The sequence below is a fragment of the Gouania willdenowi genome, chromosome 8 (assembly GCF_900634775.1).
Source record: "Gouania willdenowi chromosome 8, fGouWil2.1, whole genome shotgun sequence".
NCBI lineage: Eukaryota > Metazoa > Chordata > Actinopteri > Blenniiformes > Gobiesocidae > Gouania > Gouania willdenowi.
Genome location: NC_041051.1, coordinates 9,204,652 through 9,229,358, shown reverse-complemented (window position 1 = coordinate 9,229,358; position 24,707 = coordinate 9,204,652). Strand labels below are relative to the sequence as shown.

Sequence of the window (24,707 nt, the reverse complement as noted above, 5' to 3'; positions counted from 1 at the left end):
CAGATGTTGGCTGTCCCAAAAGCAGAGCTTTAATTGGGCTTTGACGGGGCCTGTGATAGCTGTTCTTGTTGTGAGTTAATGACTTCACTGTAGTATTTATTATTAATAATGAATAGGTGCTTTTTTCCCCTCAATCTCAATGTTTTTCGATTCTTCAGCTCAATTTTATTTTGTTCATGGCGACTTTATGGAGTCTGAGACAGACATTGGCCAACATGAAAAGTGGTGCCTCTCAATCTCAAGATACAAAGTAAGTGTGCTTGGTTGAATTTCTGCCTCTATAATGCTACTGAACTTTATTGTAAATGAGATAGAGGATACATAGAAAAGTCCTAAATTATTGCTTAATTTTGGTGATAAAAAAGATAACAAATTGTATTTATTACATTACAGTGGTTCAAGACATATTTGGAACATAGACAACAATGTGTACCAATTAACAATGAAAAGTCATGCTTTGCAACATTGAAAACGTTTGTCACAGTGATCAATACTTGGGCCTTTCATTTTTACACTGTACATTACTGATTTACCAAATATCTGTCTGGGTGCTGGTTTCCAAGTGGCAAAAGTGTCTAAACCATTACTGCACAGCTGCAGCAGCACCTAAACTCCATGTCAATATGGTTTCAAATCTCAGGACTAACCCTAAATGTGAGTAAGACCGTGTCAGTTTGTTTTGCTTCCACATCACATCCCCTGGAAGAACTGCATCTCACAATTAATGGTCAAAACATTGCCCAGGTCAAAGAAGTTAAATATCTTGGCCTAATCTTGGACTCCCATTTAAAGCTATGTAAAAAAACATCACAAGAACAGCCAAAGAAAACTTGTACTGCTTGATAAAAAACATAATAGAAGTTCTTTTATGACGCGTGCTGAATCCAAGCCCATCTGGCCTTTGAAACGTTGACTTAATAGAGCTCAATGAATAAAGGCTAACGCAAGCAGAGACACAATGCATAAGATTTATACGTTAATATGTACGGGCCAGATCCTCAAAATGATTATGCTAAGTTTTCAACACTAAACCAGCACAAATGAGAGAAAAAAAAAATGGCATTGTGTGATTTCACAGGGCAAGGAAAACCTTGATATGGAGGAAAACTGTGTCACCAACACCTGTCGCACCTGTCTCATTGGAACGTATGTCAATGAGGGAATACGCTTTACTCCTGCGCAAATTTGCCACCCTTGTATGGACATAAGCATTAGAGCAAATAGCACCACAAACACAAGCACTATTTGCCACTTGCAGTTAGAGCAGAGCAGTTATGTCATGTACAGGTGTAGGTGCAGACCCAAATGCAGGGACGGAGGCGGAGCTCAGGTGCATAATTCCAATATTTATTGTTCTTTAAAGCATAGTCAAACAAACAGGGATTCAATACACAGGTGGTCAGTCCAGGGAGGCAGAGGTAATCAAAAAAACACAAAAAGGTAAACCAAGAACACGGAGCGAGGGAAAACAAGAAAAAAGTCCAAATGCAGGGGAAAAACACTTGCTGTCGATCCAGGAATTACTGGCATGCAACCGAGCCTAGATCACAAGTAGAAACGTAGAAGCAGAACCATAGTCACAACAAAATGTCCCAGCACTGACCTGCAGCAAAGCCTCCCCATTTATACCCAGCAGTTAATCAGTTGCAGCTGGGGACCAACCAGCAGGAGAAGGCTGCTGGGAGGGAGGCCAAGATCTCCTGCCTGCCCTCCAAAATAAAACCCCATCATGACAAGTTAACGCCGATGAGACCCGTGTATCAAATCTGTGCAATTTCACCTTCGCCCCCTCACGTAAATGCAGAACTTTAAGTGGGTCGGTATGCAATGTTCAGCAGTACCGGCACTTGAAAATGTTATCCTACAACGTACCGGGAGTGTATTTCCAGCATATACCACGTATTTGGACTTTTTCTTGCCCACCTTCCTCTTTCTCCCTCAATATTCAGGGACATGGCTCAGTAAGATGAACTTGGCAGACTAAAGAGGTGAAAAGGAAGCTGGCAGTGTTCCATAGAAAAAGCTCATTCAGCATTTCATAAGGAGAACAAACAGAGGCATGGGGACATGGTGCGCATCAGCTGGTGATCCAGTAATAGAGTATATACTGTATCTATATACAGTGATTGTCATCAAGTGAAGAAGCAGATGTGATGGATATCACAAGGTGCTATTAAAGTGTTGTTTTTTTTTAAATTATATGTTTAGAGCAATTTCTTCTAAGGACATGGCACTAAAACAGCAGCGACTGCCGAAGCAGAAATTCCACAAATTCTATTAGCAATTGCACTCCATTCTTTGTGCATCTGGCCCTTACTCTTTCCAAACGGATCTTCATGCTGTGAGGCAACAAGTCAAATCCTGCAACAAACTTATGTTAGGAGAAATACTTTACTATCAAAAACAACTGGAATTCAAAATGCAGAATCAACCAAACATTTTAATACCAAAACCCAAAAAACACAGCTGAAGCAGTGTCTGGGTGCATAGATGGTGTAATGTACAGTCCAAAAAAAGAAGGCTGATGCAAGTGCCAGCACTTGGCTGACAGAGCCCATGGGTAGGCAGGCCAGGCAGACTGACGGCACACAACAAACTGGTGATGAGTGGTGACAGGGACCAGGCTTTTATGCTGCAGTGATTAGTAGGTGGCAAACTGGTGTGCTGATGACTGAGACAGAGCAGGTGTGCACTAATCAATAGACTGAAACGAGTAAATAAAAAACAAAGACAGCACCACTAACAGATTCTTAACAATGTATCTCAGCCAGTATCAAAATGTGATATTACTAGACGAGTTTTAACCCATCAAGGGAAATAACATGATAGACATTCAATGCTGTTCAACATTTAGTTTTACAATCTAATGTACTATTGTTGATGTTTTTCAGGGTGATAATCTTCAAGATTGTTGCCCAGTTTGTCATACTAGGCTGTACCTGGATTCTGGGCCTGTACCAGACAAACCTTTTCTTTCAGGTCCTTTTTATTTTGTTGAACTCCCAGCAAGGCACCTTTCTCTACATTGTCCACTGTCTGCTCAACAAGGAGGTACAATTCATGGCAGAATAGTTGTTTACCGGCACAAGAGTTACATTATTAAATTGTACTAGACAGCATTTTCATAAACTTTTTTTCTTCCATATTTTCAGGTGAGAGAGGAGTACATCAAGTGGCTGAACTGTTCAGCCTTTAAAAAAAGAGGAGTACCAGAAGTAAGTTTGATTTTGATTGGTGACAAGAATACAGTGTTTGAGTTGTTGACACAAAAGTCAACAACAGGTTATGTGTTTAAGGAGGCGGGAGTAGATCAATGACTGTTTGTGAGTAATATAGCATCTGTGGGGCTGTGTGTGCTGTTGCAAGTTTTCCCGTAGCTTGCATTGCCTCTTTCCTGAGTTCTTAGTATCAATCCTTAAACATGTAGTTTAGGTTGTTTGGTGTCTCCAAGGTCTCCATGGTAATGAATGTGTTTCTATGCCTTGGCACAGTGACTGTGGATGCAATAACTTTGAATTGTTTCTTTGAACAGAAAGATCTGCAATCAGTCTCTGAGGACATTGATGAAGTTACAGAAAAGTTGTCCAAATAAAGACCAAATTTGTGGACATGAAGAGGAGGGAAGCACAAGTTGTATAAAGATCCATTTTTTTCTGCTTGTATTGTCATATTGCAATAGTTCATGTACACGCACACACACAGCTCTTGAATATGTCTGATTTATTATTAAATGAGAACAACTATCTCCATGTAACCCAGCTACAGGCACGTGCAAAGGTAGAGCTCTAGTGGTGCTAAAGCACCTTCCCTTTGGCCCTGAATGAGAAAAGAGCCCAATTTTGTTTCCATTCATTTAAGAAAATACGTTACTCTCTCTGTTATAAATTCCACCCAAATGTGTTTTCACACTTGACTGGGCATTTATTTGAGTTCTTGTGAGAATCCTTCCGTGACCTGCCCCTAATAACGGTGTTTGAACAATCCCCTAGCGTTGTTTGGTGCTAATTAACCACAACATTAGTACAGCTGAAATATTATATTGCTTCTGGTCCGAAGTTTCCTGAAAAAAACAAACTCATAGCCTAGTCATGTTTAATGAAGAGAGAGCATTTAAAAACAGTTTTAGTGTTGTGTAAATTAGACAAGTTTACTAGTTTTGTTTAATTTAAAATCTTCATTTTAGAGACAAAATGTAGGTCTTGGTTTGAGTTACTGACAGTGTAGTGAGGTATTTTGTGGTATGTGGTATATTATTAGTGAAATGCTGCTTATACTTCAACTGAGGAGGATTCTTCTGTGACGTTCCTGCTCCCTTCATATCAGTAGAGAGCCTTTCCTCCTTTGTCAATAGCTGTATTTTATACAGTATAATGGATGCTTCATTTTTATTTCATGCATTATAAGCAAAGTTCTGATATGTTAAGTTAGTACTGATAAGTCATTCAATTTGATCATTTGGTTGTGTTATCTAAAATAACTGTATACAAACTACAAATAAAACATTAATAAATAAATAAATCACAGTTCAGTTCAAGATATTTGTTAATGAAGCTTTATACATTTACAACTGGGCACTTCTTTCACTTCTCTCGTCCAGCTAATTCATCATCTAACCCACACGTGTTAAACTCATGACCCGGGGGGCCAAATATGGCCCTTTGGAGCATCGAATTTGGCTCGTAGGAGAAAGTAAAAATTACAGAGAAAACATGAATCATTGTGTAAATGAAACTCAATATTTACACAGGCTCATAGTTTTCCCAGTGCTTATATCACACAATTGCAGTCATTTAGAAAAACTCAAAATTCTTACAAAATCTTTCAATTTTCCTCAAATTATGACATAATTTCCTTAATTGAATAGAAATTGGTCAAAAAAAAATGTAGGATTTGTAAAGTGAAGATCCTGTTGGGACAGTGATCTGTCACTTATTGCTTGGATATGGTCGCTTTCTCATATATTTAGTATTTTAGGTATACGAACTGAACTTATTTTCTTGCATATAATCTGTGGCCCACTTGAGTTCCTACTGCTCCGTATTTGGCCCCTGAACAAAAATGAGTTTGACACCCCTGATCTAGTGTGTTAGTAATTTTTTAAATAGCTTTGGTAGTTGCTCCATTATTGTCCCATCTTTTCCCAAAGTAGCGGGTTTTCCCAAAGGAAGTACTAAATGTATTTCATAGAATGCCTTTGTTGTTTCTTTAGAAATAAATAAAAGCTAAGATGATTTGAAGCAAATTGGACTGTTTTTTTTGTCTTCAAATGCTCTCTCTCTCTCTCTCTCAAGCAAAATGTACAATTAAATTCTAAGTATACAACATTTTACATGTATATCCATATACACACACGTGCATCGGGTTATACAAGTACACACATGTATACATACATGTACACAAACTTTTGTTTCTCTTGCTTCAGGTTAACATCTTTGACAGTGATTAGTACAGACTTCATACATAGTATGACAAAAAAAAAAAAAAGTTATATAACCAAAGTAAAGACTGAGACTGCAATGTTTAGCTTATATATCTATAACACAATGCATCTGTAACATTTGATGATGTGCGTAACACGTGACTACAATATATAAATCCGTGTACCCTTCTGTCTTTGGTTATTTCGTTTTAAAATCAAAATAACAAATAAACGGTGTGGTTATTTTGTTTTACTGACTTAAAACCTACACAGAAATATCAAAAACAAAACAAGCTGCGTTTTTCTGTTTTAAAATTAAATCTTGTTCTGTTTGTGTGATATTTGGATATTTATTGGAAATTGTGGACAAGAGCTTCATATTTTAAGCTCACCACACAGTGGGGACTACAGACAGGAGGTGGGGACTTTAACTCATGGACAAAAAAAGAGCAACGCAAAAGTCACATTACTGATAAACTGCTGTATTGAAACATTATTAATGCATAAATAAATCAACACAAAAAATTGACATTACTAAAAGCACACATGATATGTGATTAAAGGAACCAGAGGTGGTGTAATGAACCTACTGGTGCTCCTTGCTTCTTGTGTTCAACTTCCGTCTGTGTTGACGGCTGCCGTTAGTGGCTAACGGTATTATAACGTGCACAATAAAAATGTTTACTGCCATCAAAAATACGTGTAATTGTTTTTGCAAAGGTGTCAAATTGTTGAAATTCTAACATCTATTGTTCCTCACACCAGCTTCAGTCAATAGTAATAAACTGAATAAATAAATAAATAAAAATAAATAGTTTATTTGGATTGGATCGTAACACCGCGAAAGAAAACATAAACGTGAGCATAAACGTGAGGTCTAGATGCTTTAGAAGCTAAAGCATCTAGACCAGAAAACTGCTGAAATAAATCCCAAATAGTCCTATTGTGTGCGTAGACCTTGTTCAGAACCTGAGGAAGGAAACGAGGTGCAGCGGACTTCAGTTCTCACTCTAATTTCCCAGTAAATATCCAAATATCTCACAAACTTTTTTATTTTTTATTTTAAACATAAAAAATGCTGCTTATCTGGTTTTTGATATTTTTGTATTTCTGTTTTGTTTCCAAGTCAGTAAAACAAAATAACCAAAGAAAGAAGGGTACACTGATTTAGATACTAACTATTCAACCATTTCTAGATGCATACTGTATACTATCAAAATGACAATACTTCACTTTTCAGTAAGTGTGTAATGACACATCGATTGGTTAATCAATGATCCAATCAAATCGTTGGAATCTCAAACCATTGACCAATATTGTCATTGTTAGTATACACCTTTTGGTTGAAAGGAATGGTTTTCATTCAGATTGTTCCAGCAATAAAATTGTCAAAACATGCAAAATGCTTGATATTCTTTCGAGCTTTAGCTGAAATTTAAGTATTTGTTAAAATGGGTGTATGACATTGTCTTAAATAGATTGAAGACCCCTGAATAAATCAAATGAAAATAGAATGATGGTAGACTAGGTGATAATGGCACATCCTTTTATTGCTGTTGCTTTCTCTCAGTGTTTCCTCAGAGGGAGCTCTGTGCACTGGGAGCTGTGATGGATGGTGACCGTGGGAGTGCTGTCTCATGGGCCCTCAGTGCTGGTGAAGGACTCCTGTCTCTTTGCTGCGCTTGGCGGCCCTGTGGCCGCGGTCTATGATCAGCTCCTGGTAAAAATGCTCCTTGTGACGCTCTCCGTCCTCCAAGATCCTCAGTACCAGCCGGGTACCAGGGTTGGGGTCAATTACAATTGTAATAGCATAATTGATTACAATTATGGCATAATTTTAATTGTGACTGTAACTAAAAACACATGTTGCTGTTGTAATCATAATTGAATTGTATTTGAGTTCAGATAATTTACTTTGTAATTGGAAATGACATGGAATTTCTAAAAAAAACTGCAATGAACCATATTAGAGTTCTATGACTTACACATATGCAGTTAAAAATTATTCAAATGTGTTTCATATTTTCACACTACATTTCAGTTTTCTAGAGTATGATTTTGTCTTTTTTTTTTTTTTTTATCTAGGGGTGTAGCGACAGAAGAAAAGGCTCAGATGCCCAAACAAGAAATAATAAGACCAATAATTTTATGGATAAGGAAGCCTAACTAAGTAACCAAAAGATTATAAACAAATTGGATGAAAGATAATATTTTTAATGAATTTTACAGCTCATTTTAAGACATGGATCAAAACTGACCCGCATAAGAGATGGTAACAGAAAGCTAACACAAGAGGAAGGCTGTATTGTATGGGCTTATTTATTAAAGGTTTAGTCATTGTAATTAATTGAATTTGACCTTTAGTAATTGAGAATGTAATTGGAATTTACTGTCAGAGAAAAATAAATTAATTGTAATTAATCATAATGGTAACATGTGCCATTGTCCTCATCTTAATTCTATGTGCCTGTGTGTGTGGGTTTGTGTGATGTTGTTGGGGTTTCTTGTGGATTGCTTGGGGTATTTTTTTAATCTATGTAAAATTTTAATGATATGAAAAGTACTCTATAAATACATTTTGCTTTGATTTGATGAAAAAAAATAAAATAACTTTAACTCATAACAAATGTGTAAATGCTACAGGTCAACAGCAGCTCAGAGGTTCATGTGTGAACAGATCAGGAACTGTCAATTCCAGCTTGAAGACACTTGAAACCTGCAGAAAAACATGATACAGGAATACAGTGGAATGAGAATGAATATGGGGTGGACATCAGTGTAAATGGTGTGTAAGCAGTGTGAGCACTAATGGGTATACAACGGGTTCAGAAGTGGGGAAAATGGCTACAACCTGGCATAACTGTGTCTTTGTGGACATCACACATTGCAACCCATTAGAGCTATGTGTAGATGGTGGATTGTGTTTGAATATAGTGTTGGTGTTCTACTATATAATATTGGTTTTTAGTTTGTTTTTTGTTTTTAGGTTAAGGGCTTTGTTGCTAGTGGTTAGGTTAATGCTAGTATACAGTAAACACGCTTTAGCAAATAAGTAGGTTTTGAGTTTAGCCTTAAAGGTGGAGAGAGTAGCCTAATGTAAGGGTTAAACGATAAGTCAGTCAAAGATTATACCTAACTTTTTTACTGTGGTGCTGGGTGATGCCATCCAGAGACACTATTTGCTCTGATAATTTATCTCTGAGGTGTTTTGGACAGAATAAAATCACTTCGGTTTGATCCTGATTTAGACGGCGAAAGTTACGCCTCATTCAGGTCGTGATGTCTTTAAGACAAGCCTGGAGTTTTAATAATTGAGGAGTTTCATCTGATTTCATTGACAAATAGAGCTGTGCGTCATCCACATAGCAATGGAAATGTATATTACGTTCTCTAATAATGTTACCTAGTGGAAGCATATATAATGTAAAGAGTATTGGTCCCAGAACTGAACCTTGTGGAACTCCATGATTAACTCTGGCGTGCGCTGAGGACAGATTATTAACATGAACAAAGTGGGTTCTGTCTGATAGGTAGGATTTAAACCAACCCAGCACTGTTTCTATAATCTCAAAAACGCTTTCCAGTCTGTGCAGCAATAAGTAATGATCCACCATATCAAAGGCTACACTGAGATCTAAGAGCACCAGAACTGAGACCAACCCTCTGTCTGAGGCTAAAAGGAGATCATTGGTTACTTTTACTAAGGCAGGCTCTGTGCTGTGATGGGCTCTAAAGCCAGACTGAAAGCTCTCGTATAAATTGTTCCTATGTAGGTGATCACATAGTTGACCTACAATTATTTTTTCAAGAATTTTGTAAACAAAAGGGAGATTGGATTTTGGCCTATAATTGGACAAGTCACTTGGATCAAGGGTAGGTTTTTTAAGGAGATTTATTTATTGATTTTTATTTTTTTATTTTTTATTTATTCAGTTCATTTCCGACATGGTTGCAATCACAGAAATTCACTTTGATATTCAGAGCAAAATCACATCATTGTTTTTTTTTTTTTTTTTTTTTTTTTGTTCTTTTGCATGCCGGAAAGGGTGACGGAAAAAAGCATTTTGCTTATCCAGATCCGTCCCCTGATTTGAACACAGATAATTTTACATCAAACCTCGTTTCTTCCCTCGTCAAACATTCTCATCTTCTTCATACCATAATTTCTGATGTTTGATTACAGCAGTTTTAAAGGCCTGTGGTACATAACCTGTTACTAGAGATGTGTTAATCCAGTTCACCATATTAGTGCTAATTAGTAGAAAAAACATCTGTAAATAGTGGAGTTGGGATTGGATGTTAAAGACAGGTTGTTGGTTTAGAAGCACTAACTATTGAGGTCAGATAGACCAATTGGAGTGAAACTATGTAAATAAAAGCTGCATGTTGGGGTTGTTTCGGGAGATGCTTGGTTTAAAAAATGATTGAGCACCCCTGCAGGGGGGACATTAGCTTTGTGTCCAATTGTTCAAATTTAATCAGTAAAGAAGTTGATGAAATCATCACTGCTCGGGTTGACCGGAAGAGAGGGGTTAACAGAGCTGAGAATACAAATTTCAAGAGAAAGGCTTTCAAATTAATTGTGGTTAAGTTTGGTTTTTCGGGTTTCTGATACACTAGAGTGAAAAACTGCTGCCACTCCCCCACCCTGAACGCCCTCACGGGAAATATGGTGGTTATCATAGGTGGGAGGGCTGGCTTTATTAAAGGGATAGTTCGCCTATTTAAGACATGAAGTTGTATGCAGTCCTCACCAGCACTATAGTGCATACACATTGTCTCACTCTGTGGTCACCTCCCTGGTCAGAGTTCTGGCCGCTTGAAGTTGTTCAAGAAAGTAGTCCCCGTTAGTTTCCGGGGCCACAAAACTGTGCATTTTTAAATGAAAAAAATATATGCGTTTGAAAGCTTGATTAATTTACATCACAAAACCGCCCACAAAAAAAATTCATACCTCCAGTTTTAATCGGCACTATTTTCTCTTCCATTTCCATCAATCCGCGCTGCCGTCAACGTCAACGGTGCGCCTAATCCCATCAGCTGTTGATAGCGCGACTCGCGGACAACATGTCTGACTCCGAAACTTCCGCGAAGTTATCGATAAACATGAAATTATGGAGTTTGCAGCAGGATTGTAAGATGTTTTGCTGCTGTCGTAGGCGGTTAAAGCGTTCTATACCTCTATTTAGTGTAGGAAGAGGACCAGAGATGAATATTGATTTCCCACATGTCTTTAGAACGTTAAAGAGAAGGTTAAAGTCGCTTATAGTCCAAATCAATTCACGTCGGGTGGTATTGTTCGTCCCTACATGCAACACTATTTTAGTGACAGTTGCTGGCATTTGCTTGATTTAGATTGTAGATTGGCTCTGAACCCGGATTTTTTTCAAGGGATTGTATCGTTGTCACATGGAGTACTATGGAGGAAGGATGACAGATCTATTATACGACCGTGTCCGTGTACTTAGTGATTTTGATTTGATTTATATAGCGCGGGAGTAGTGAGTAGTCCATATTTCTTTTTTAGCTTGTTAGAAAGGTGACAAATCTCTCTAGTTTGATCATTTCTGTTGGCGTTTAGTAGTAAAATGTCTTTCTCTGAGGGCAAATGAGAAGCAGCATCTCCACCGTCTGTAGATGCGGCCATCTTGGCTTACAGCGTCTTGTACGTGTTGTGGACTCAGTAGATATATGAAGCTTCAGTGTGTATTTGAAGGCTAAATGTTGATATAAATGATTTTAAAGACATTTCTGATACAAATTAGGAAAAGTGTTTTTTCATCTATCGTCTAATGGGCATCCATGTGATAGGTTGCAAATCAATGTGCCAAATTGCCATATTATCTTGATTTGGTTAGTTTTGCCAAATAAAACCCTGTCAAGCAGGTGTCGGAGGATACTACACCAAATATGATACACCTATACACCTAATACACCTATTTTATTTTAATGGGAAAGGCGACAGGTTTTTTTTGTTTTTTTTTTCCTACATTACTAAGCATTTCAGCTTTATTGTAGTTTTTCTTTTTTCTTTTTTTTTTTTTTATTAAAGCTTGAATTGGAATCCTCAGATTTACTCTTTTTTAATGAATTTTATTTTCGATCTATTATAAATCACATTGATTAATTTAATATTAATTGAGTTAATATTGCAACTATAGTCAACCCAGATTGTGTATCAATGATGATGTGTTCAACAGAGGACATGTGGACACCGTGCACACCTCTCTATCTAATTTGTTTGGGTGTGGGACTTCTGTCAGGTAGAAGTTGCTACCGAGTTTAATCTGTCACTGTCCATAAAAACACAATTTGCAAATATTGAAAGTCTGCACGTCCCAAAAGTTTATTTTTCTAAGATTTACATTGCATTTACGTGACAAATGGGACACTTTCACACGGGTGAAAATTTACAAGACAAAATCCTGAAACCTTCTCTGTCATTTACATGATCAAGCACCAAGAAGAAATCAAGCCCTCACATGACCTACATTTTTTTCTAATGGGATTATCTGAGTCCGTAATTGTGTTATTTTATTTGACTATCTATATAACTGTAGGGGTAAATGTGTGCCTGCGGAAATGATGAAAGCATCTGGCTAGATGCACGTTTTAGCTGCATGCTGACCATTTAAGTGGCTTAACAGCAAGAAAGTCATGGTGTTTACTCAGTTTAAAGGTTTTCTAAGTTTAACTGAACTTGATGGCAATTACTGCTCATTACAAGCAGCTTTAGTGTGTTGATAACCTTGAAAGATCATCAAGACTATTAGTCCTCCTAATTGTCAATCATTCTGGTGATATGTTTACGTAAGGGCGTCGTACGTGCTCGCCCCTAGCCAGTTTTTGCGTGCTGCGCATGCGCATTTTCAAGTGTTTATGTGTCTCTTGAACTATGGTTTCAGCCATTCATTGAAGCTCGCTGTTCTCACATTTCACTTACTGGTGGTGAGACTGACATAGTGGAAAAAGTGCAAATCTTCTTTTGGAAATTAAGCTTGTATGAGGAATGCTGACACCAACTTGTAAACAGAGCTGTCCACGAAGAAAACTGGGCTCGTGCATGCTCTTTCGCACACGTTTAATGGGCGTTCCCTCTTGGGAGTAGGTCGAGTGTTGCGCGTGTGCATTTTTTCAAAAAGTGGAGAGGGTGTTTTTTTTCTAAACTTTGGGAAAATCCTCCTCTCGGAATCGTTTGTTTACTTGCCTGTCAGTTCCGCTTATCGGTTCTTCTTACGTGGCAAATACGTGATGACATCACACGCAAGCAGCGTGTTGTTTAAACCATAGACTGGTTGCTCCGTATTCAGGAGTCAGTGAGGATTTGCATAGTTTATTAGCAGTTTAGACGGTGTTTCAGGTAGTTCAGGCAGTGTTTGAAGCCTGTTTGAAGCAGCCAGGACGGGAGGGGGCGGGTGGTGCACCTGATGAGCAGTCCCCCGGAGACATTTTTCCATAAAAAACGTTCCGCTGACATCGTTTCTTGCCAATTCTGTCTATTTCTAACCTGGCAAAAGCCAGCTTGATCTGTAGCCCCGCCTCTAACTCGAGCTCTCCACAACGATCTGGGTCTGTGTTTGGTGAATCCTTTCAAAACCAGGGAGGTACATGATCAGAATGCTTGAAGCTGATTGGGCGAAAGCGCCTTTCCACCATGATTTGTTTTAGCCAATCACACGGTAACAAATGATGAGACGCTGCTACAACAACAACATTCCACCAGTGAAAACTTTCTTTTAAGCGCATGTTAACCATCCTCCTGCGTCAACATCTTTTTATTTTGATTCAGAGCTATGCTAATAGCGGTAGCCCAGCTAGTTCCTCTCCCCGCAACTGCGCATGCACCAGTTTTGCTTAGGTGCTTCTGCATTCGTCACACCCAGATATCCCGCCCTAAACCACAACACCGCCTCATGATTGGTTCTAATAATTTGGTTCGGAATCAAAAAGCAAAGGCGGGAGCAGTACAAGATGAACTCTGGTATTTGTGAACACCAGGAGAATCCATCTTGTAGGCAAGGTTAGTCCATTTCCGTGTTCAACAATGAATTCGATTTTTATTGGTCGATTCCGTGATTCTGTCTGTGATTTCCGTTAATGTGGATTTTATAGGGCCCTACATAGTCCAAAGAGTGGAGGAAGAAGTCCAACTATATAGAAGCCTTCCTCCCATCCCAATAAAAGACAGTGCCACCCTCTGGTGGTGGATGAAGAGGGACACATTGCCAATGGTGTCAGCTTTAGCTCAACACCATCTGAAAGGGTGTTCTCCACATCTGGAGACACCCTAAGTCCAGAACAATCTTGTTTCCTTCCTGAGAAGGCAAACATGATAATTTTTCTGCACAAAAATTGTTAATCTATCACAGTTGATAAGTGCAGCTGTACTTTTGGTTAATATGTACTTTTTTACAGAATAATTATTTGTTTTATGTCTGAATTAGTTTTGGATCAAGTCGTTCAAGTTCAAAAGGAGCACTGTAAATATTCTCAAATGTTTACAGCCAAAGTGTCATATATTGTATATATTATTATCCAGTGAAAACAATCTATACCTTCCTTACCTGGTGGATTAAAAGAGAGCTGATATCCCTGCAGGAAAGTAAAGAGACAAAGATAGGATAATAAAGAGATAGAGCAAACAAATCTATCTGTATAATTTCATTCCCTCACCCAATGAGAAGCGATAAGTGAATCGGTAAGGAATCAAATCGAGAATCAGTATTGATAATGGAATCTGAATCGCTAAATTCTTATCAATTCCCATACCTATTTTGGTACTGGTATACTTGGTAGTAAGTGAGCATTTTATCCTGAAGAATTGGGTAAAATTAGGAAAATGGGCAAACCTATGCATTAACGTCAGTGTTCCATGTAGTTTTTCAATCTCCTAGATTTGTATCACTGCTGGGTCATCTGTCACTGTAAACCTGCTGGCGGGGGGCCTTGGGGTTGGGGGTTGGTGCGCTGGGTGCTCGGCTCCTTAAGGCTTTCTCGGATGTGTGTGTGGGGGCGGTGGCTGCTTCTCGGCCTAGGATCTCGGGGGCATCTGGGGGGCTGCTCGGCCATGGGGGGGTGGCCTGGGGCTCGTTGGCCCCCACTCTTTCTGCTGGCCTGGCTGCATCCGCGGGCCCGTGGCGGCTCCTGGGTTTGCATAGCAGTTTTTGCACAAACACTGGTCTACGATGCCTTGGGATGTGGGACAAAACTCGTACTGGGCTTCCAGTAACTTTAGACACGTTGATCCCAAATACCAGCTTTAGGTACTACCACTCATTCCTTCCCTCTGTCCACAGCCACCACCATTATAGCTAAGCTTCACACTTGTCACTATACTGGCTTGATTACACAACATAATAAGCACAATATGTTCTACTACAACTTCACATCTCACTCTCACTGTAAAATAATTTATTCTTCCCCACCCTTTCTATTTCCTGCCTTGAGTCTCTCCTCCCTTCTCCCCTTCCTCCTTCCCCTAATCCTCCACGGAGGAGGGGGGAAAAAAACAAATGCAATAACAAAATATGCATTGCTGTCGCTAAAAGATTGTGTTGACCTTCAACAGCATGTGCAGACAAGGTGAAAAAAAGAAAAAAAAGAAAATGTCTTACAAATGTGCATGAGCTGAATGTAAGCTAAAGGGAAACATCAGCAAGTACATTCAAATATGACATCCGTGCTTTGTTCGGGTTTTGTGGTTTGTTTGAGGTTTATGCTTTGTGTTTCGTGGTTTGTTTGTGCTTCGCTAGCGGTTCGTGCTTTTACATGCTTCATTCCTGCTTTGTGATTTGTTCAGGATTTGCAAATTGTTTATGGTACCCTCGTGCTTTGTGGTTTATGCATCATGTGTGCTTCGTTCAGGGTTTGTGCTTTGCGTGTGTGCAGACTGACGGGAGAGAAACTTAGAGGAATGCCAAAATACAGTAAGAAATTCATTCAACTCTGACCCAGATGGATAAATAATAATAATTTTGCCTTCAAAAGCCCGATCTCAGTGTTTTTTGTTTTTTTTTGTTTTATATAAAGAAACAATGTTCATATGTTAGAGTTGTCACTAAAGCAAAAGAAATAGCTTTAAAGTCACTGACAGGGTTTTTTTTTGGCTTTTTGATCTGAAAATGAAGATTTGTGTAAAACCTTGCTCTATTCAACGGCTGATTACAGAAGAACGAAATGAGCCAGAAACATTTTTTTTTTTTTTGATGAAAGTAGAGGCTTCAATCTTTCAGAATCTGGTGTTTCAGATTTCAGATAGTCATATTAGAAAATATTCTGTGGGTCCTTAAAATCAGTCAAAATGCTCAAAAACGGTTGGCACTGAGGGGGGTAGAAAATCTGAAAATGGCTGGCACTGACTGAGTTAATGGTTTGTTCGGGGTTTGTGGTTCTTTGGAGTTCATAGTTCATTTGTGCTTTGTTCAGGGTTTGTGCTTTTTCATGCTTTGTGCATGCCATATGCTTCGTTCGTGGTTCGTTTGTGGATTGTGGTTCTCGGATTGTTTGTACTTCATTCAGGGTTCCTGCTTTTTCCATGTTTTGTTTGTGTTTTGTGGTTCATTCAGAGTTTGCAATTCGTTCATGATTTATGATTTGTCGGCGCATTGTGGAACATTTGTGGTTCATGGTTTCCAGTGTTTGGAATAACGGCGTTTAAAATAACGGCGTTAGGTAACAGTGTTTGTTTTTCAGTAACGGGGTAATCTAACTAATTACTTTTTACGCCGTTACAACGCCGTTATCGTTACTGAACTTTAAATGTGGTGCGTTACATGCACTGATTAAATAAACTGTGATCAGAAAGCATCCCTGGCTTCTTACTCAATGTAGTGAGGCGGTGGGTTAAAAACAAGGTGAGCTATTATGATTGGCTAAGGCGACGTCATGTTTCATGGTAGCCAATCAGAGCCAGTGTTTTTACACATGTGCCAGCAAGAGGAGGCGGGTTAAAAACAAGGTGAGCGATTATGATTGGCTAAGGCGACGTGCCAGCACACGCGACACACACACGACACGCGACACACACACACACACACACACACTGCAGATTTGATGAAACAGCAGAGATGGTGAGCGTGGAGCAGTCTGATGAAAAGTTGTCATTTTTAAGATGGCGATACAAACACTACTTTAAATGAATTGTAGTCAAAGGCAAGAACGTGCACGTGAAGTGTACATTATACCCAGGAGTGAAGACTTTGTCCACATCTGTTGTAAGCAACTCAAATTTAATGAAGCACCTCACAACGACACACGCATCTAAAAAAACTGAATTCTTTGACATAGAGCAACTTTTTTTTTTTAACAGTAACGCAAATAGTTACTTTCCTTGGTAATGAGTTACTTTTATTATAGAGTAATTCAGTTACTAACACAGTTACTTTTTGGAACAAGTAGTGAGTAACTATAACTAATTACTTTTTTAAAGTAACGTTCCCAACACTGATGGTTTCTTTGTGCCAGCATAGGAGAATGCTGGGGGGTCATGGGGGGACATTAGGGATGGAGTCAGATAGTCAAATAGTGTTGTTTCACTTTTGCATCCTCACATGCATTTTTTCAAGAAATGCAAATATTCTAGTTGGGTTTATATTGCAGCTAAGATGCCTGTTATTTAATTACTAAGTAAGACATTACTCTAATATGACCATTTTTTTTAGTAACGCGTAATCTAACAGGTTACTATTTCCAAATTAGTAATGTATACTTTATTCATCACCTAGTGAAATTCTTCTCTGCATTTTTACCCATTTTCCTCGAGGGATAGCAGTGGGCTGCCAATTGCAGGTGCCCGGGGACCAGTTGGACTAAGGTTAAGGAACTTGTTTCCATACTTCTGCTTTAAGGTTCAAGCACCAAGAATAATTCAAACCCACACATGACCTGCATTTTTTTGAGTGACATTGTCAGTGAGTTTTATGATTTATTTCCATATGACTGTAGGAGTAAATGCCTACAGAAACACAGCATGGCTCGATTCACATGTTTTTGCTGCATTGTTGCATAGCTGATTATAAAAGTGGCTTCACAGCAAGAAAGTCATGGACTCTGCTTATTTTAGTTTTAGTTTGCATGCTGTTTCCTCAGCTTAAAGATGTATTTTAAGGTCGGCTGGAGTCTTTAAAACTAGTGCACGTGTGATTTTGTGTTAGTCCTACACTTTCTGACTTTAAGGAATCCATCTGGAAACCATACATAGGAGGTAGTAGCGCACCTTTGGATGAGAGATCATCCGTGCTCAGCAGAGCTCAGAGGAAGAGTAATGTAACCTTCAGTATAAAATAAAGATATATATTACCGGTATGTTGGATATCAGTTAAAAAGAAGGCAAAAAAAAAAGAGAAATTTAAACTATAAACAGAGTGATGTGTGTGTGTATCTCCTTTTCTGCCACTAGATGTCCCTAAATAGCTGCGTAGTAATGGCTGCAAACTAGCATCTTTTATTCCTAAAACACCCAGTGTTTCTCTTTGTATTTAATTGAAAAATTAATGAACATTTTTGCATGAATATTTGAAAATAAAACAGAGTGAATAAAAACCATGATGGTAGGACATTAAGGTGTAGGTTAATGTGATTATATAGTTATGATATATGATGCACCTATTTCTTTTTTAAAAAGCATATTAAAGCCGAATTGTTTTAAGTATACTTAATTATGTATTTTTGAAAATGAAAGCTTGCACGTTCTACTTTCTGTGTTAGATTCCTGTCTAACTATATTCTCTGCATCGCTCAGGATCAGCTGGAATTCTGCATGGTTTCCTTTTAAATCTAGATCATGCTGTGTCTTAACAATACCTAGACAGCAGGCCACAGACGATAGAAACTACAGTTGCATCCTGAGGCCCTTTTGAAAAACATTTGCAAAAAAAAAACAATTGATTAGCTATATACAGCTTCATGTACCCTGTGCAAAAATGCCAATTTATTGTTTTAATTTGTGCATTTAAATTAGTTAAATAACACTACAATAAAGTCTTGTTCCTTTTTTTTTGTTAAGCTATTGATTAGTTCAATACATTATTGCGTGTAGAGAACATCCAAAAAATAAATTAGTAGAAGGCTTTTTTTAAGGCTTCGTTTAAAAGCAGCTGTAGTCAGTGGGGCCTTCAGGTGGTCAGGGACGGCGTCCCACTGCCGAGGAGCGGCAGCAGACAGCTCCTCCTCACAAGAGAGCCCAGATACAGAATGTGTTCCCTCTGAACGAGTGTTCAGCACAGCAGGTGTGACGGCAGAGCGTAGTCTGCTTCTTCCTAAACACGTGGACTAACTAATCTTTCTGAAAAAAAAAGAAAAAACCCTAAAAAAAAGCCACACGAAATAAACCACCAAGTTAGGTGTTAGCAGTGAGAGTGGCATTTACAGACAGATCTGTTTTCAGAATTGTATTTTATTTTTTGTGTGTGTTATTTACATTGAACATGACACTCAGTGAGGGGGGTCTGTTTACAGTAGTTGCGAGTGCCAAGTAATAGTTAGTGCAAAAAAAAAAAAAAAATGCAAACAGTTGTGATAGACCTACCGTAATTGTGAAAGGTTAGTATTATTTGTATTATTTATATTTGATATCTTAGTTTAGTATCTGTGGCAGACAGGAATATGGATATTGCACTATTGAAAGTGTCACTTTAAGTTACTTATTGAGAGAGATTGTTGTTGTTGTTGTTGTTGTCGTCTTCCTGTTTAAGTTGTGACAGTGGGATAAAAAATAGTTCCAAATGTGAGGAAACGATTTCTGTTATGTTGAAACTGGTTCTAAATCCCAACGCTGTAAAAAGCCCTGTTTTTAGTGTTGTGCTTTTTAAGAGGCCAAATAAAAGATGCATAAAGTGATGCATAATTCTAGTAGATTATAAGCAAAATGTACACTTTTTAATCTTTTTGAATTTGCCGCTTATGAGGATTGGAATAAAGAATAAATCCTCTGCCTCTTGTACTATACTGAATTGCAGCTTCTTATTTTTTTTATTTCAATTGTTGGTATAATTTATTTGCATCATGTTGAAACGTATCGCGCCAAATCGTGTTGTATCGCATTGTGTAAAACTGAATCGCCATCGAATCAATATCAAATCGGGAACGGGGGTGAATGGTATCGAATCGTATTGCCAGGGGACTCAATGAATCTCTAATGTATCGAATCACAGGTAGAGTATCGACATACGTGTCGAATTGTTGTCAGTGATGGAGATTCACATGCTTAATCTGCACCAATAGCAGGTCAACTCAATCACATTTTAAATGTAGAATTAGTTGTTGCAGGGCAATGGATTCAAGAAAATAGTTATCAATTCTAACAAAACAAAATGTATGTTAATTGGGTTGGCATATGTTGAAAACAAACCAAACCACAATAAAAGTAACATTAGGAACGACAGAAATTGAGCAAGTAGAAGAAACAAAATTATTAGAGGTTTTATTTGATTTTAAGCTAACGTGGAACAGTCATATAAATAATTTATTACAAAAAATGGGTCGGAGTGTGGGCATGACCGAATACTGTAGGAAATGTATTCCACAATGGTTGACTAAACGACTCTCTCAGATGGAATATGCTTCTGTTATTTGGGCAAACACAAGTGATAATAACTTAAGTTACAGATCCCTCCGAATAAAGCAGCTCAAATTGTTTTGGGATGTCCATACGGAACCAGTGTATTAACAATTTTGGGTGGGCTGACTGTCAAAAGCAGATTGAAATTTTTTTTGATAACATTCATTAGGATTAATATTTTAACAAAAAATCCAGAAGTAATTTAAAATAAATTACATACCTACTCGGAAAAACAGTAACTTGAGGGCTGTGCTACCTGCATGTAGAATCATAGACTGTAAAAAAGATGGACGGACATCCTCCCGAGAAAGTGAAGCTTTTATTTTTAGAGCTCCTACTCCTGCTGACTGGCTGCAGTCTACGTCATAAACCCTGCCTCCTCAATGTTAACAGATGGAATGTGGGTCAAACTATGAAGTTAAAATACTTGTCACATATTTTTTTTCAAACCTAAACTCTGCTGTTACTATCACCCTACATTGTGTTCAAGTGCTCATTTTTCTTGTTTTAAATAAGTTATTTGAGGTTGAAAAACAGGATTTAACATCATATATTACGATCATTGACAGCCGATGATTGAGCAGTATGCTAAAGGGGTGGGGCGTGTTACCAGGGCTCTTCCTGTCGGACCCTACTGCGCAGACTCTGGCTCCAAATGACGCCGAGCGCTGTATTTTGGCTTCAAGAACGTTCAGTGGGAACAGCTACAGTGCATGCCCACTGTGTAGAACCAATCAAATCCAAAGAACAGTATCCTATTGAGCCATTGTTGCATGGAATGTATTGGCTAACAGTTTTTAAAAAAAATTAAAGTTGTTCCTTTTCACCCAATAAACACTGGTTTCATTGTTTCATAGCAAACAATGAAAGATTACTTTGCAAACTTCATCAATAATTAGTGTGGAGACTGAGCATGTCACTTTTGTTATTGTTATTGTTACAGAATATGTTCATTTTCGAGGTTTTTCCGTCTTCATTAATTTATTCATCGTCTGACCCGCTTGCTCCTGTTCGGGGTCGTAGGGGTTTACTGGTGCTTATAGCAAGGGGTGTTTTAGGTGGTTCCCAAAATGCGATGGTGGGTAGTGGTTAGCACGTCCGCCTCACATCAAGAAGGTTCTGGGTTCAAGCCCTGGGGTGGACACCTGGGTCCTTTCTGTGTAGAGTTTGCATGTGCTCCCCGTGCTGCGTGGGTTTCCTCCGGGTACTCCAGCTCCCTTCCACAATCCAAAAACATGACTGTAAGGTTGATTGGAGCCTCTAAATTGACCATAGGAGTGAATGAGAGTGAGTGGTTTTCTGTCTGTGTTGCCCTGCAATGGACTGGTGCCCTGTCCAGGGTATACCCCCACCCAGTGCCCAATGAGAGCCGGAGATTGGCACTGGCAGACCCCTGCGACCCTGAACAGGAATAATTGGGTCTGAGAATGAATGAATGAATGTTTCGTGGTATGTAGAGTAGAGGAAAAGCGGACACATGGATTAAAAACAATAACCGTATTGCACTACATTGCTGCCAACTGTGCCTCAGCGTCTCCCGCTCTTATAGTAGCCTTCATGCTTTACAGTTACCATGGAAACGCTGGTGGGGTGCCTCTGTCATGTCTCCCCAGGTGACGATGTGGATGGTAAAAAAAGAGGTAGTGTGGAAAAAAGGTCTTCATTGAAGCTGACTTGCAAAATAATACAAAGTTTATTAAAACAAGCAGAATCAAAAACCAGGGTAGAGACAGAAACACTGGGAGAACAAGGAGGTCAAATCATGCTCTGAGGCAAAAACAGGAGAACTGGAGACAGCAGTCCAGTGAGAGCAACCGGGGTCAGATCACACTCTGAAGAAATCCAGCGCGGCATTCACATATATGACTGATGAGAAATTTGAAACCCAACAGGGGGACCCCAAAGCCTTAGCTTTTAAGACAAAGAAGGTAAGCAACAAATGTTCATTACGGTGGTAAAACCTCCGTGCAACAACAGAGTAGCACGAGAACTGGCAACTTCCACGATTCACAGGCAATAAACATCCCAACAGCAGAGGTTCAAAAATAACTGGCTTGGATTGTAAACCGATGTGTTCAGGCCACCTGTTGAAGGCCTATACGCAGCTTTTAAGTGAAAATTTGTATAGCATGAAATGAATATCATATTAAGCAGTCAATACACCTCACCTGAATCGTGAGACCAGTCAGCTGAGGTACAGTGTCTGTCATGTTTCAGAGTTTGTCAAATCATGTAGCGTTGATGTGAGCCTGAAGGTTGGCAGTGCTAGAGAGATGGCAGAGGTAAAGGCCAGAACTGAGGAAGCTGCTGTGACAACGAAACTTTTCCCAGTCTACAAAATACTTATCTGACGTTAAATGTCAAACAGAATTTAGGATGCTGAGCGATACAGAAAAATACACATATGTAATCACATCTGCAAACTGTACATAGCCTGAGGGTGGGGCCAGAGGCCAAATGGTTTTCCTTTCCTATCCACTTGTCCTTAACCCCTGGGAGTGTTTAAGTGGCGGCCATGATAAGGAGCGTTCCAATTCTTTAAAAGATAAGCAAAGCAGGCTCAAAGCTTCCTTATAACTTACCTGCCACTCGGAGTTAAATTAAAAAAATGCCTTGATTATGGGCGGGGCTCCTGAAGTGGTTAAGATAAGCCCATTTTATACTATAAAATATCAAATGAACAATTTGTGCTATGTTAACTAGCTCCTCATTACTCAATATACTGTACCTCTCTATTCACTCTTCTCTCAATCCAACCTACTTACCACAGATTGTAGAGCACACAGGTTTCAGGACCTTGTTATACAGCACATGTCCAAAATGAAATGTAATTTCCAAATATTTGACTCTAACCCCTAACCTTAACTATGAACTGATTAAGGCTCCATGAGCAGAATTGTGGTTAAAGGTCCCATATCATGCTGAAAAGTCACTTTCTGTGCAACTCTCCACAAACAGGCTGATTTGAAGCCTACTTATGCCTATTCATGAGTGGGCGTGCCTATAGACGGGACACTGATTTCCTCCTCCCCGGACGGTGACATAGGGGCCAGAGGACGGCCCGCCCTCCTCCCACCCACTCCGTAGCCGAGCTCATGCTGCTTTATAAACACGAGACAGAGCGTGGGGGCGGGGTGTTCACCAGTACATATATAGACTGAAGAAAATACATACACAGCACTGCACGAAGGACTTTGAAATGCTCACCGTGTCTGTTTACATGTCAATCACGGCAGAGAGCTTCCTGGAGGTGCGGCTTCTCCAGCTCAGTGCCGCATCAAATTCGTCATAAAAATGGTAACGCGTCATCAAATTGGAGCGAGGTGTTTGGGCTCACCCTGCAGTAAGAAAGGAGCAAATCACCCTCTAACTAAAAATTGAGGGAATCAATGAAATAAACACTTTGGGCATGTGTATGAAGCCCAAATAGTACTTTATGATGTTTAAAGCACAGAAAAGTCGATTTAGCATAACATGGACCCTTTGTCAAACAGAAACTGAAGTCTAAGGCTCAGGATTGTAACAAACATCAGCTAATAATTTGAGAACAAAGATAAGGAACCAAAGGAGTGGAAAACCACAGGACAGGGACAAGAAACTCCACCAGCCAACATCTAAAACATGCAGAGCAGAACCGCTAACAACTGAGTTTCAGATCTTTAAAGCTGATATCCGGAGTTTCTGAGAAAAAATACCTAACTAGTCTTTTACTATGATCTACTGCCGATTGTCATTCATATACATTAATGTAGATAAGTCCCTCCTTCCTCCTTTAGGCTCCTATTCAAATGGAAACGATCGCCGACTGCGCCCAGCCAATAGGCTTTGACTTCCTGTTTTTTGTCTTTCAATCAAAATGAATGCGCGTCACAACAGCAAACAAGTAAATATGATTTTGGCTCTTACCTGACCCATAGACCTATATCAATGTGACCCTGTGCGACCTTATGTTCCAAGTTGCACGTGCAGAAAAGTAGAGGCGTGGCTTCTGGTAGATTACAGAGGGCTGTTGAGGGCGGGACATCGAGACTTCCTTTCAGAAACTCCAGATATCAGCTTGTTTATATATTTTTTTCCGTTTGAATTGCAATTCTCACCTGATTATTTTTGAGATTGCTAAAATGAATACAAATTAAATTCCAGACAAATTCTTTGAAGTTATTTCTGGATTCTTCGGGGCAAAATACATTTGGTAACACTTTTATATATAAGATTATATGTTTATAGCATGAATAAGGTGTCATGAAGGCTGTTATTAAGTGTTGTTCAGTAGATTATGACACCTTTGGAGCTATGTTGGCATTTTGTGGGTTCGGTGGTGTAACGCTGGACCAGAGTGGAAAGGACTCAAATGCAAGACAAAAAAATCAAAGTTGGAGAATTTATTCCAAAACAGGTTTGGAACACAGGCATGCAGTCAGAATCAGTCTGAGGCAAAACCCAGAAATCAAAACAGGGTCAAAAACAGGAAGAGTCAAAAAAGCACTAGAAAGAACACCGGATCACTGGTTGGGAATGAACACAGATAATCTGGCACTGGAGTAGGGAGATGGCCAACACTAAGTAGGGGAGGGTAGCGAGGAACAACTGGGTGAACAGGTGAGACGAATTAGGAATGAAGTGACCTGAAATGAGGATGGAAAAGCAGGAACCAAAACATGAGGTGACAAAATGGAGACAGGTGGAGGGAATCAGTAGGTTTAGGGTTAAGGTTAAGGTTAGGGTAACAAA

General features: G+C 39.0%; 1 protein-coding gene across 3 annotated transcripts in view; it reads left to right on the top strand.

Annotated features, from left to right (window-relative positions):
* Positions 1-4,662, top strand: part of LOC114468624 (CD97 antigen-like) — a 115,147-nt gene extending 110,485 nt beyond the window's left edge. For all 3 annotated transcript variants that reach the window (XM_028455631.1, XM_028455625.1, XM_028455628.1), the window contains 5 exons: positions 4-70; positions 159-250; positions 2,892-3,051; positions 3,153-3,215; positions 3,533-4,662. In XM_028455631.1, the coding sequence (XP_028311432.1) occupies positions 4-70; positions 159-250; positions 2,892-3,051; positions 3,153-3,215; positions 3,533-3,592 (442 nt within the window). In that variant the 3' untranslated portion in view covers positions 3,593-4,662. The remainder of the gene's footprint in view (positions 1-3; positions 71-158; positions 251-2,891; positions 3,052-3,152; positions 3,216-3,532) is intronic.
* Positions 4,663-24,707: the final 20,045 nt, after the last annotated feature.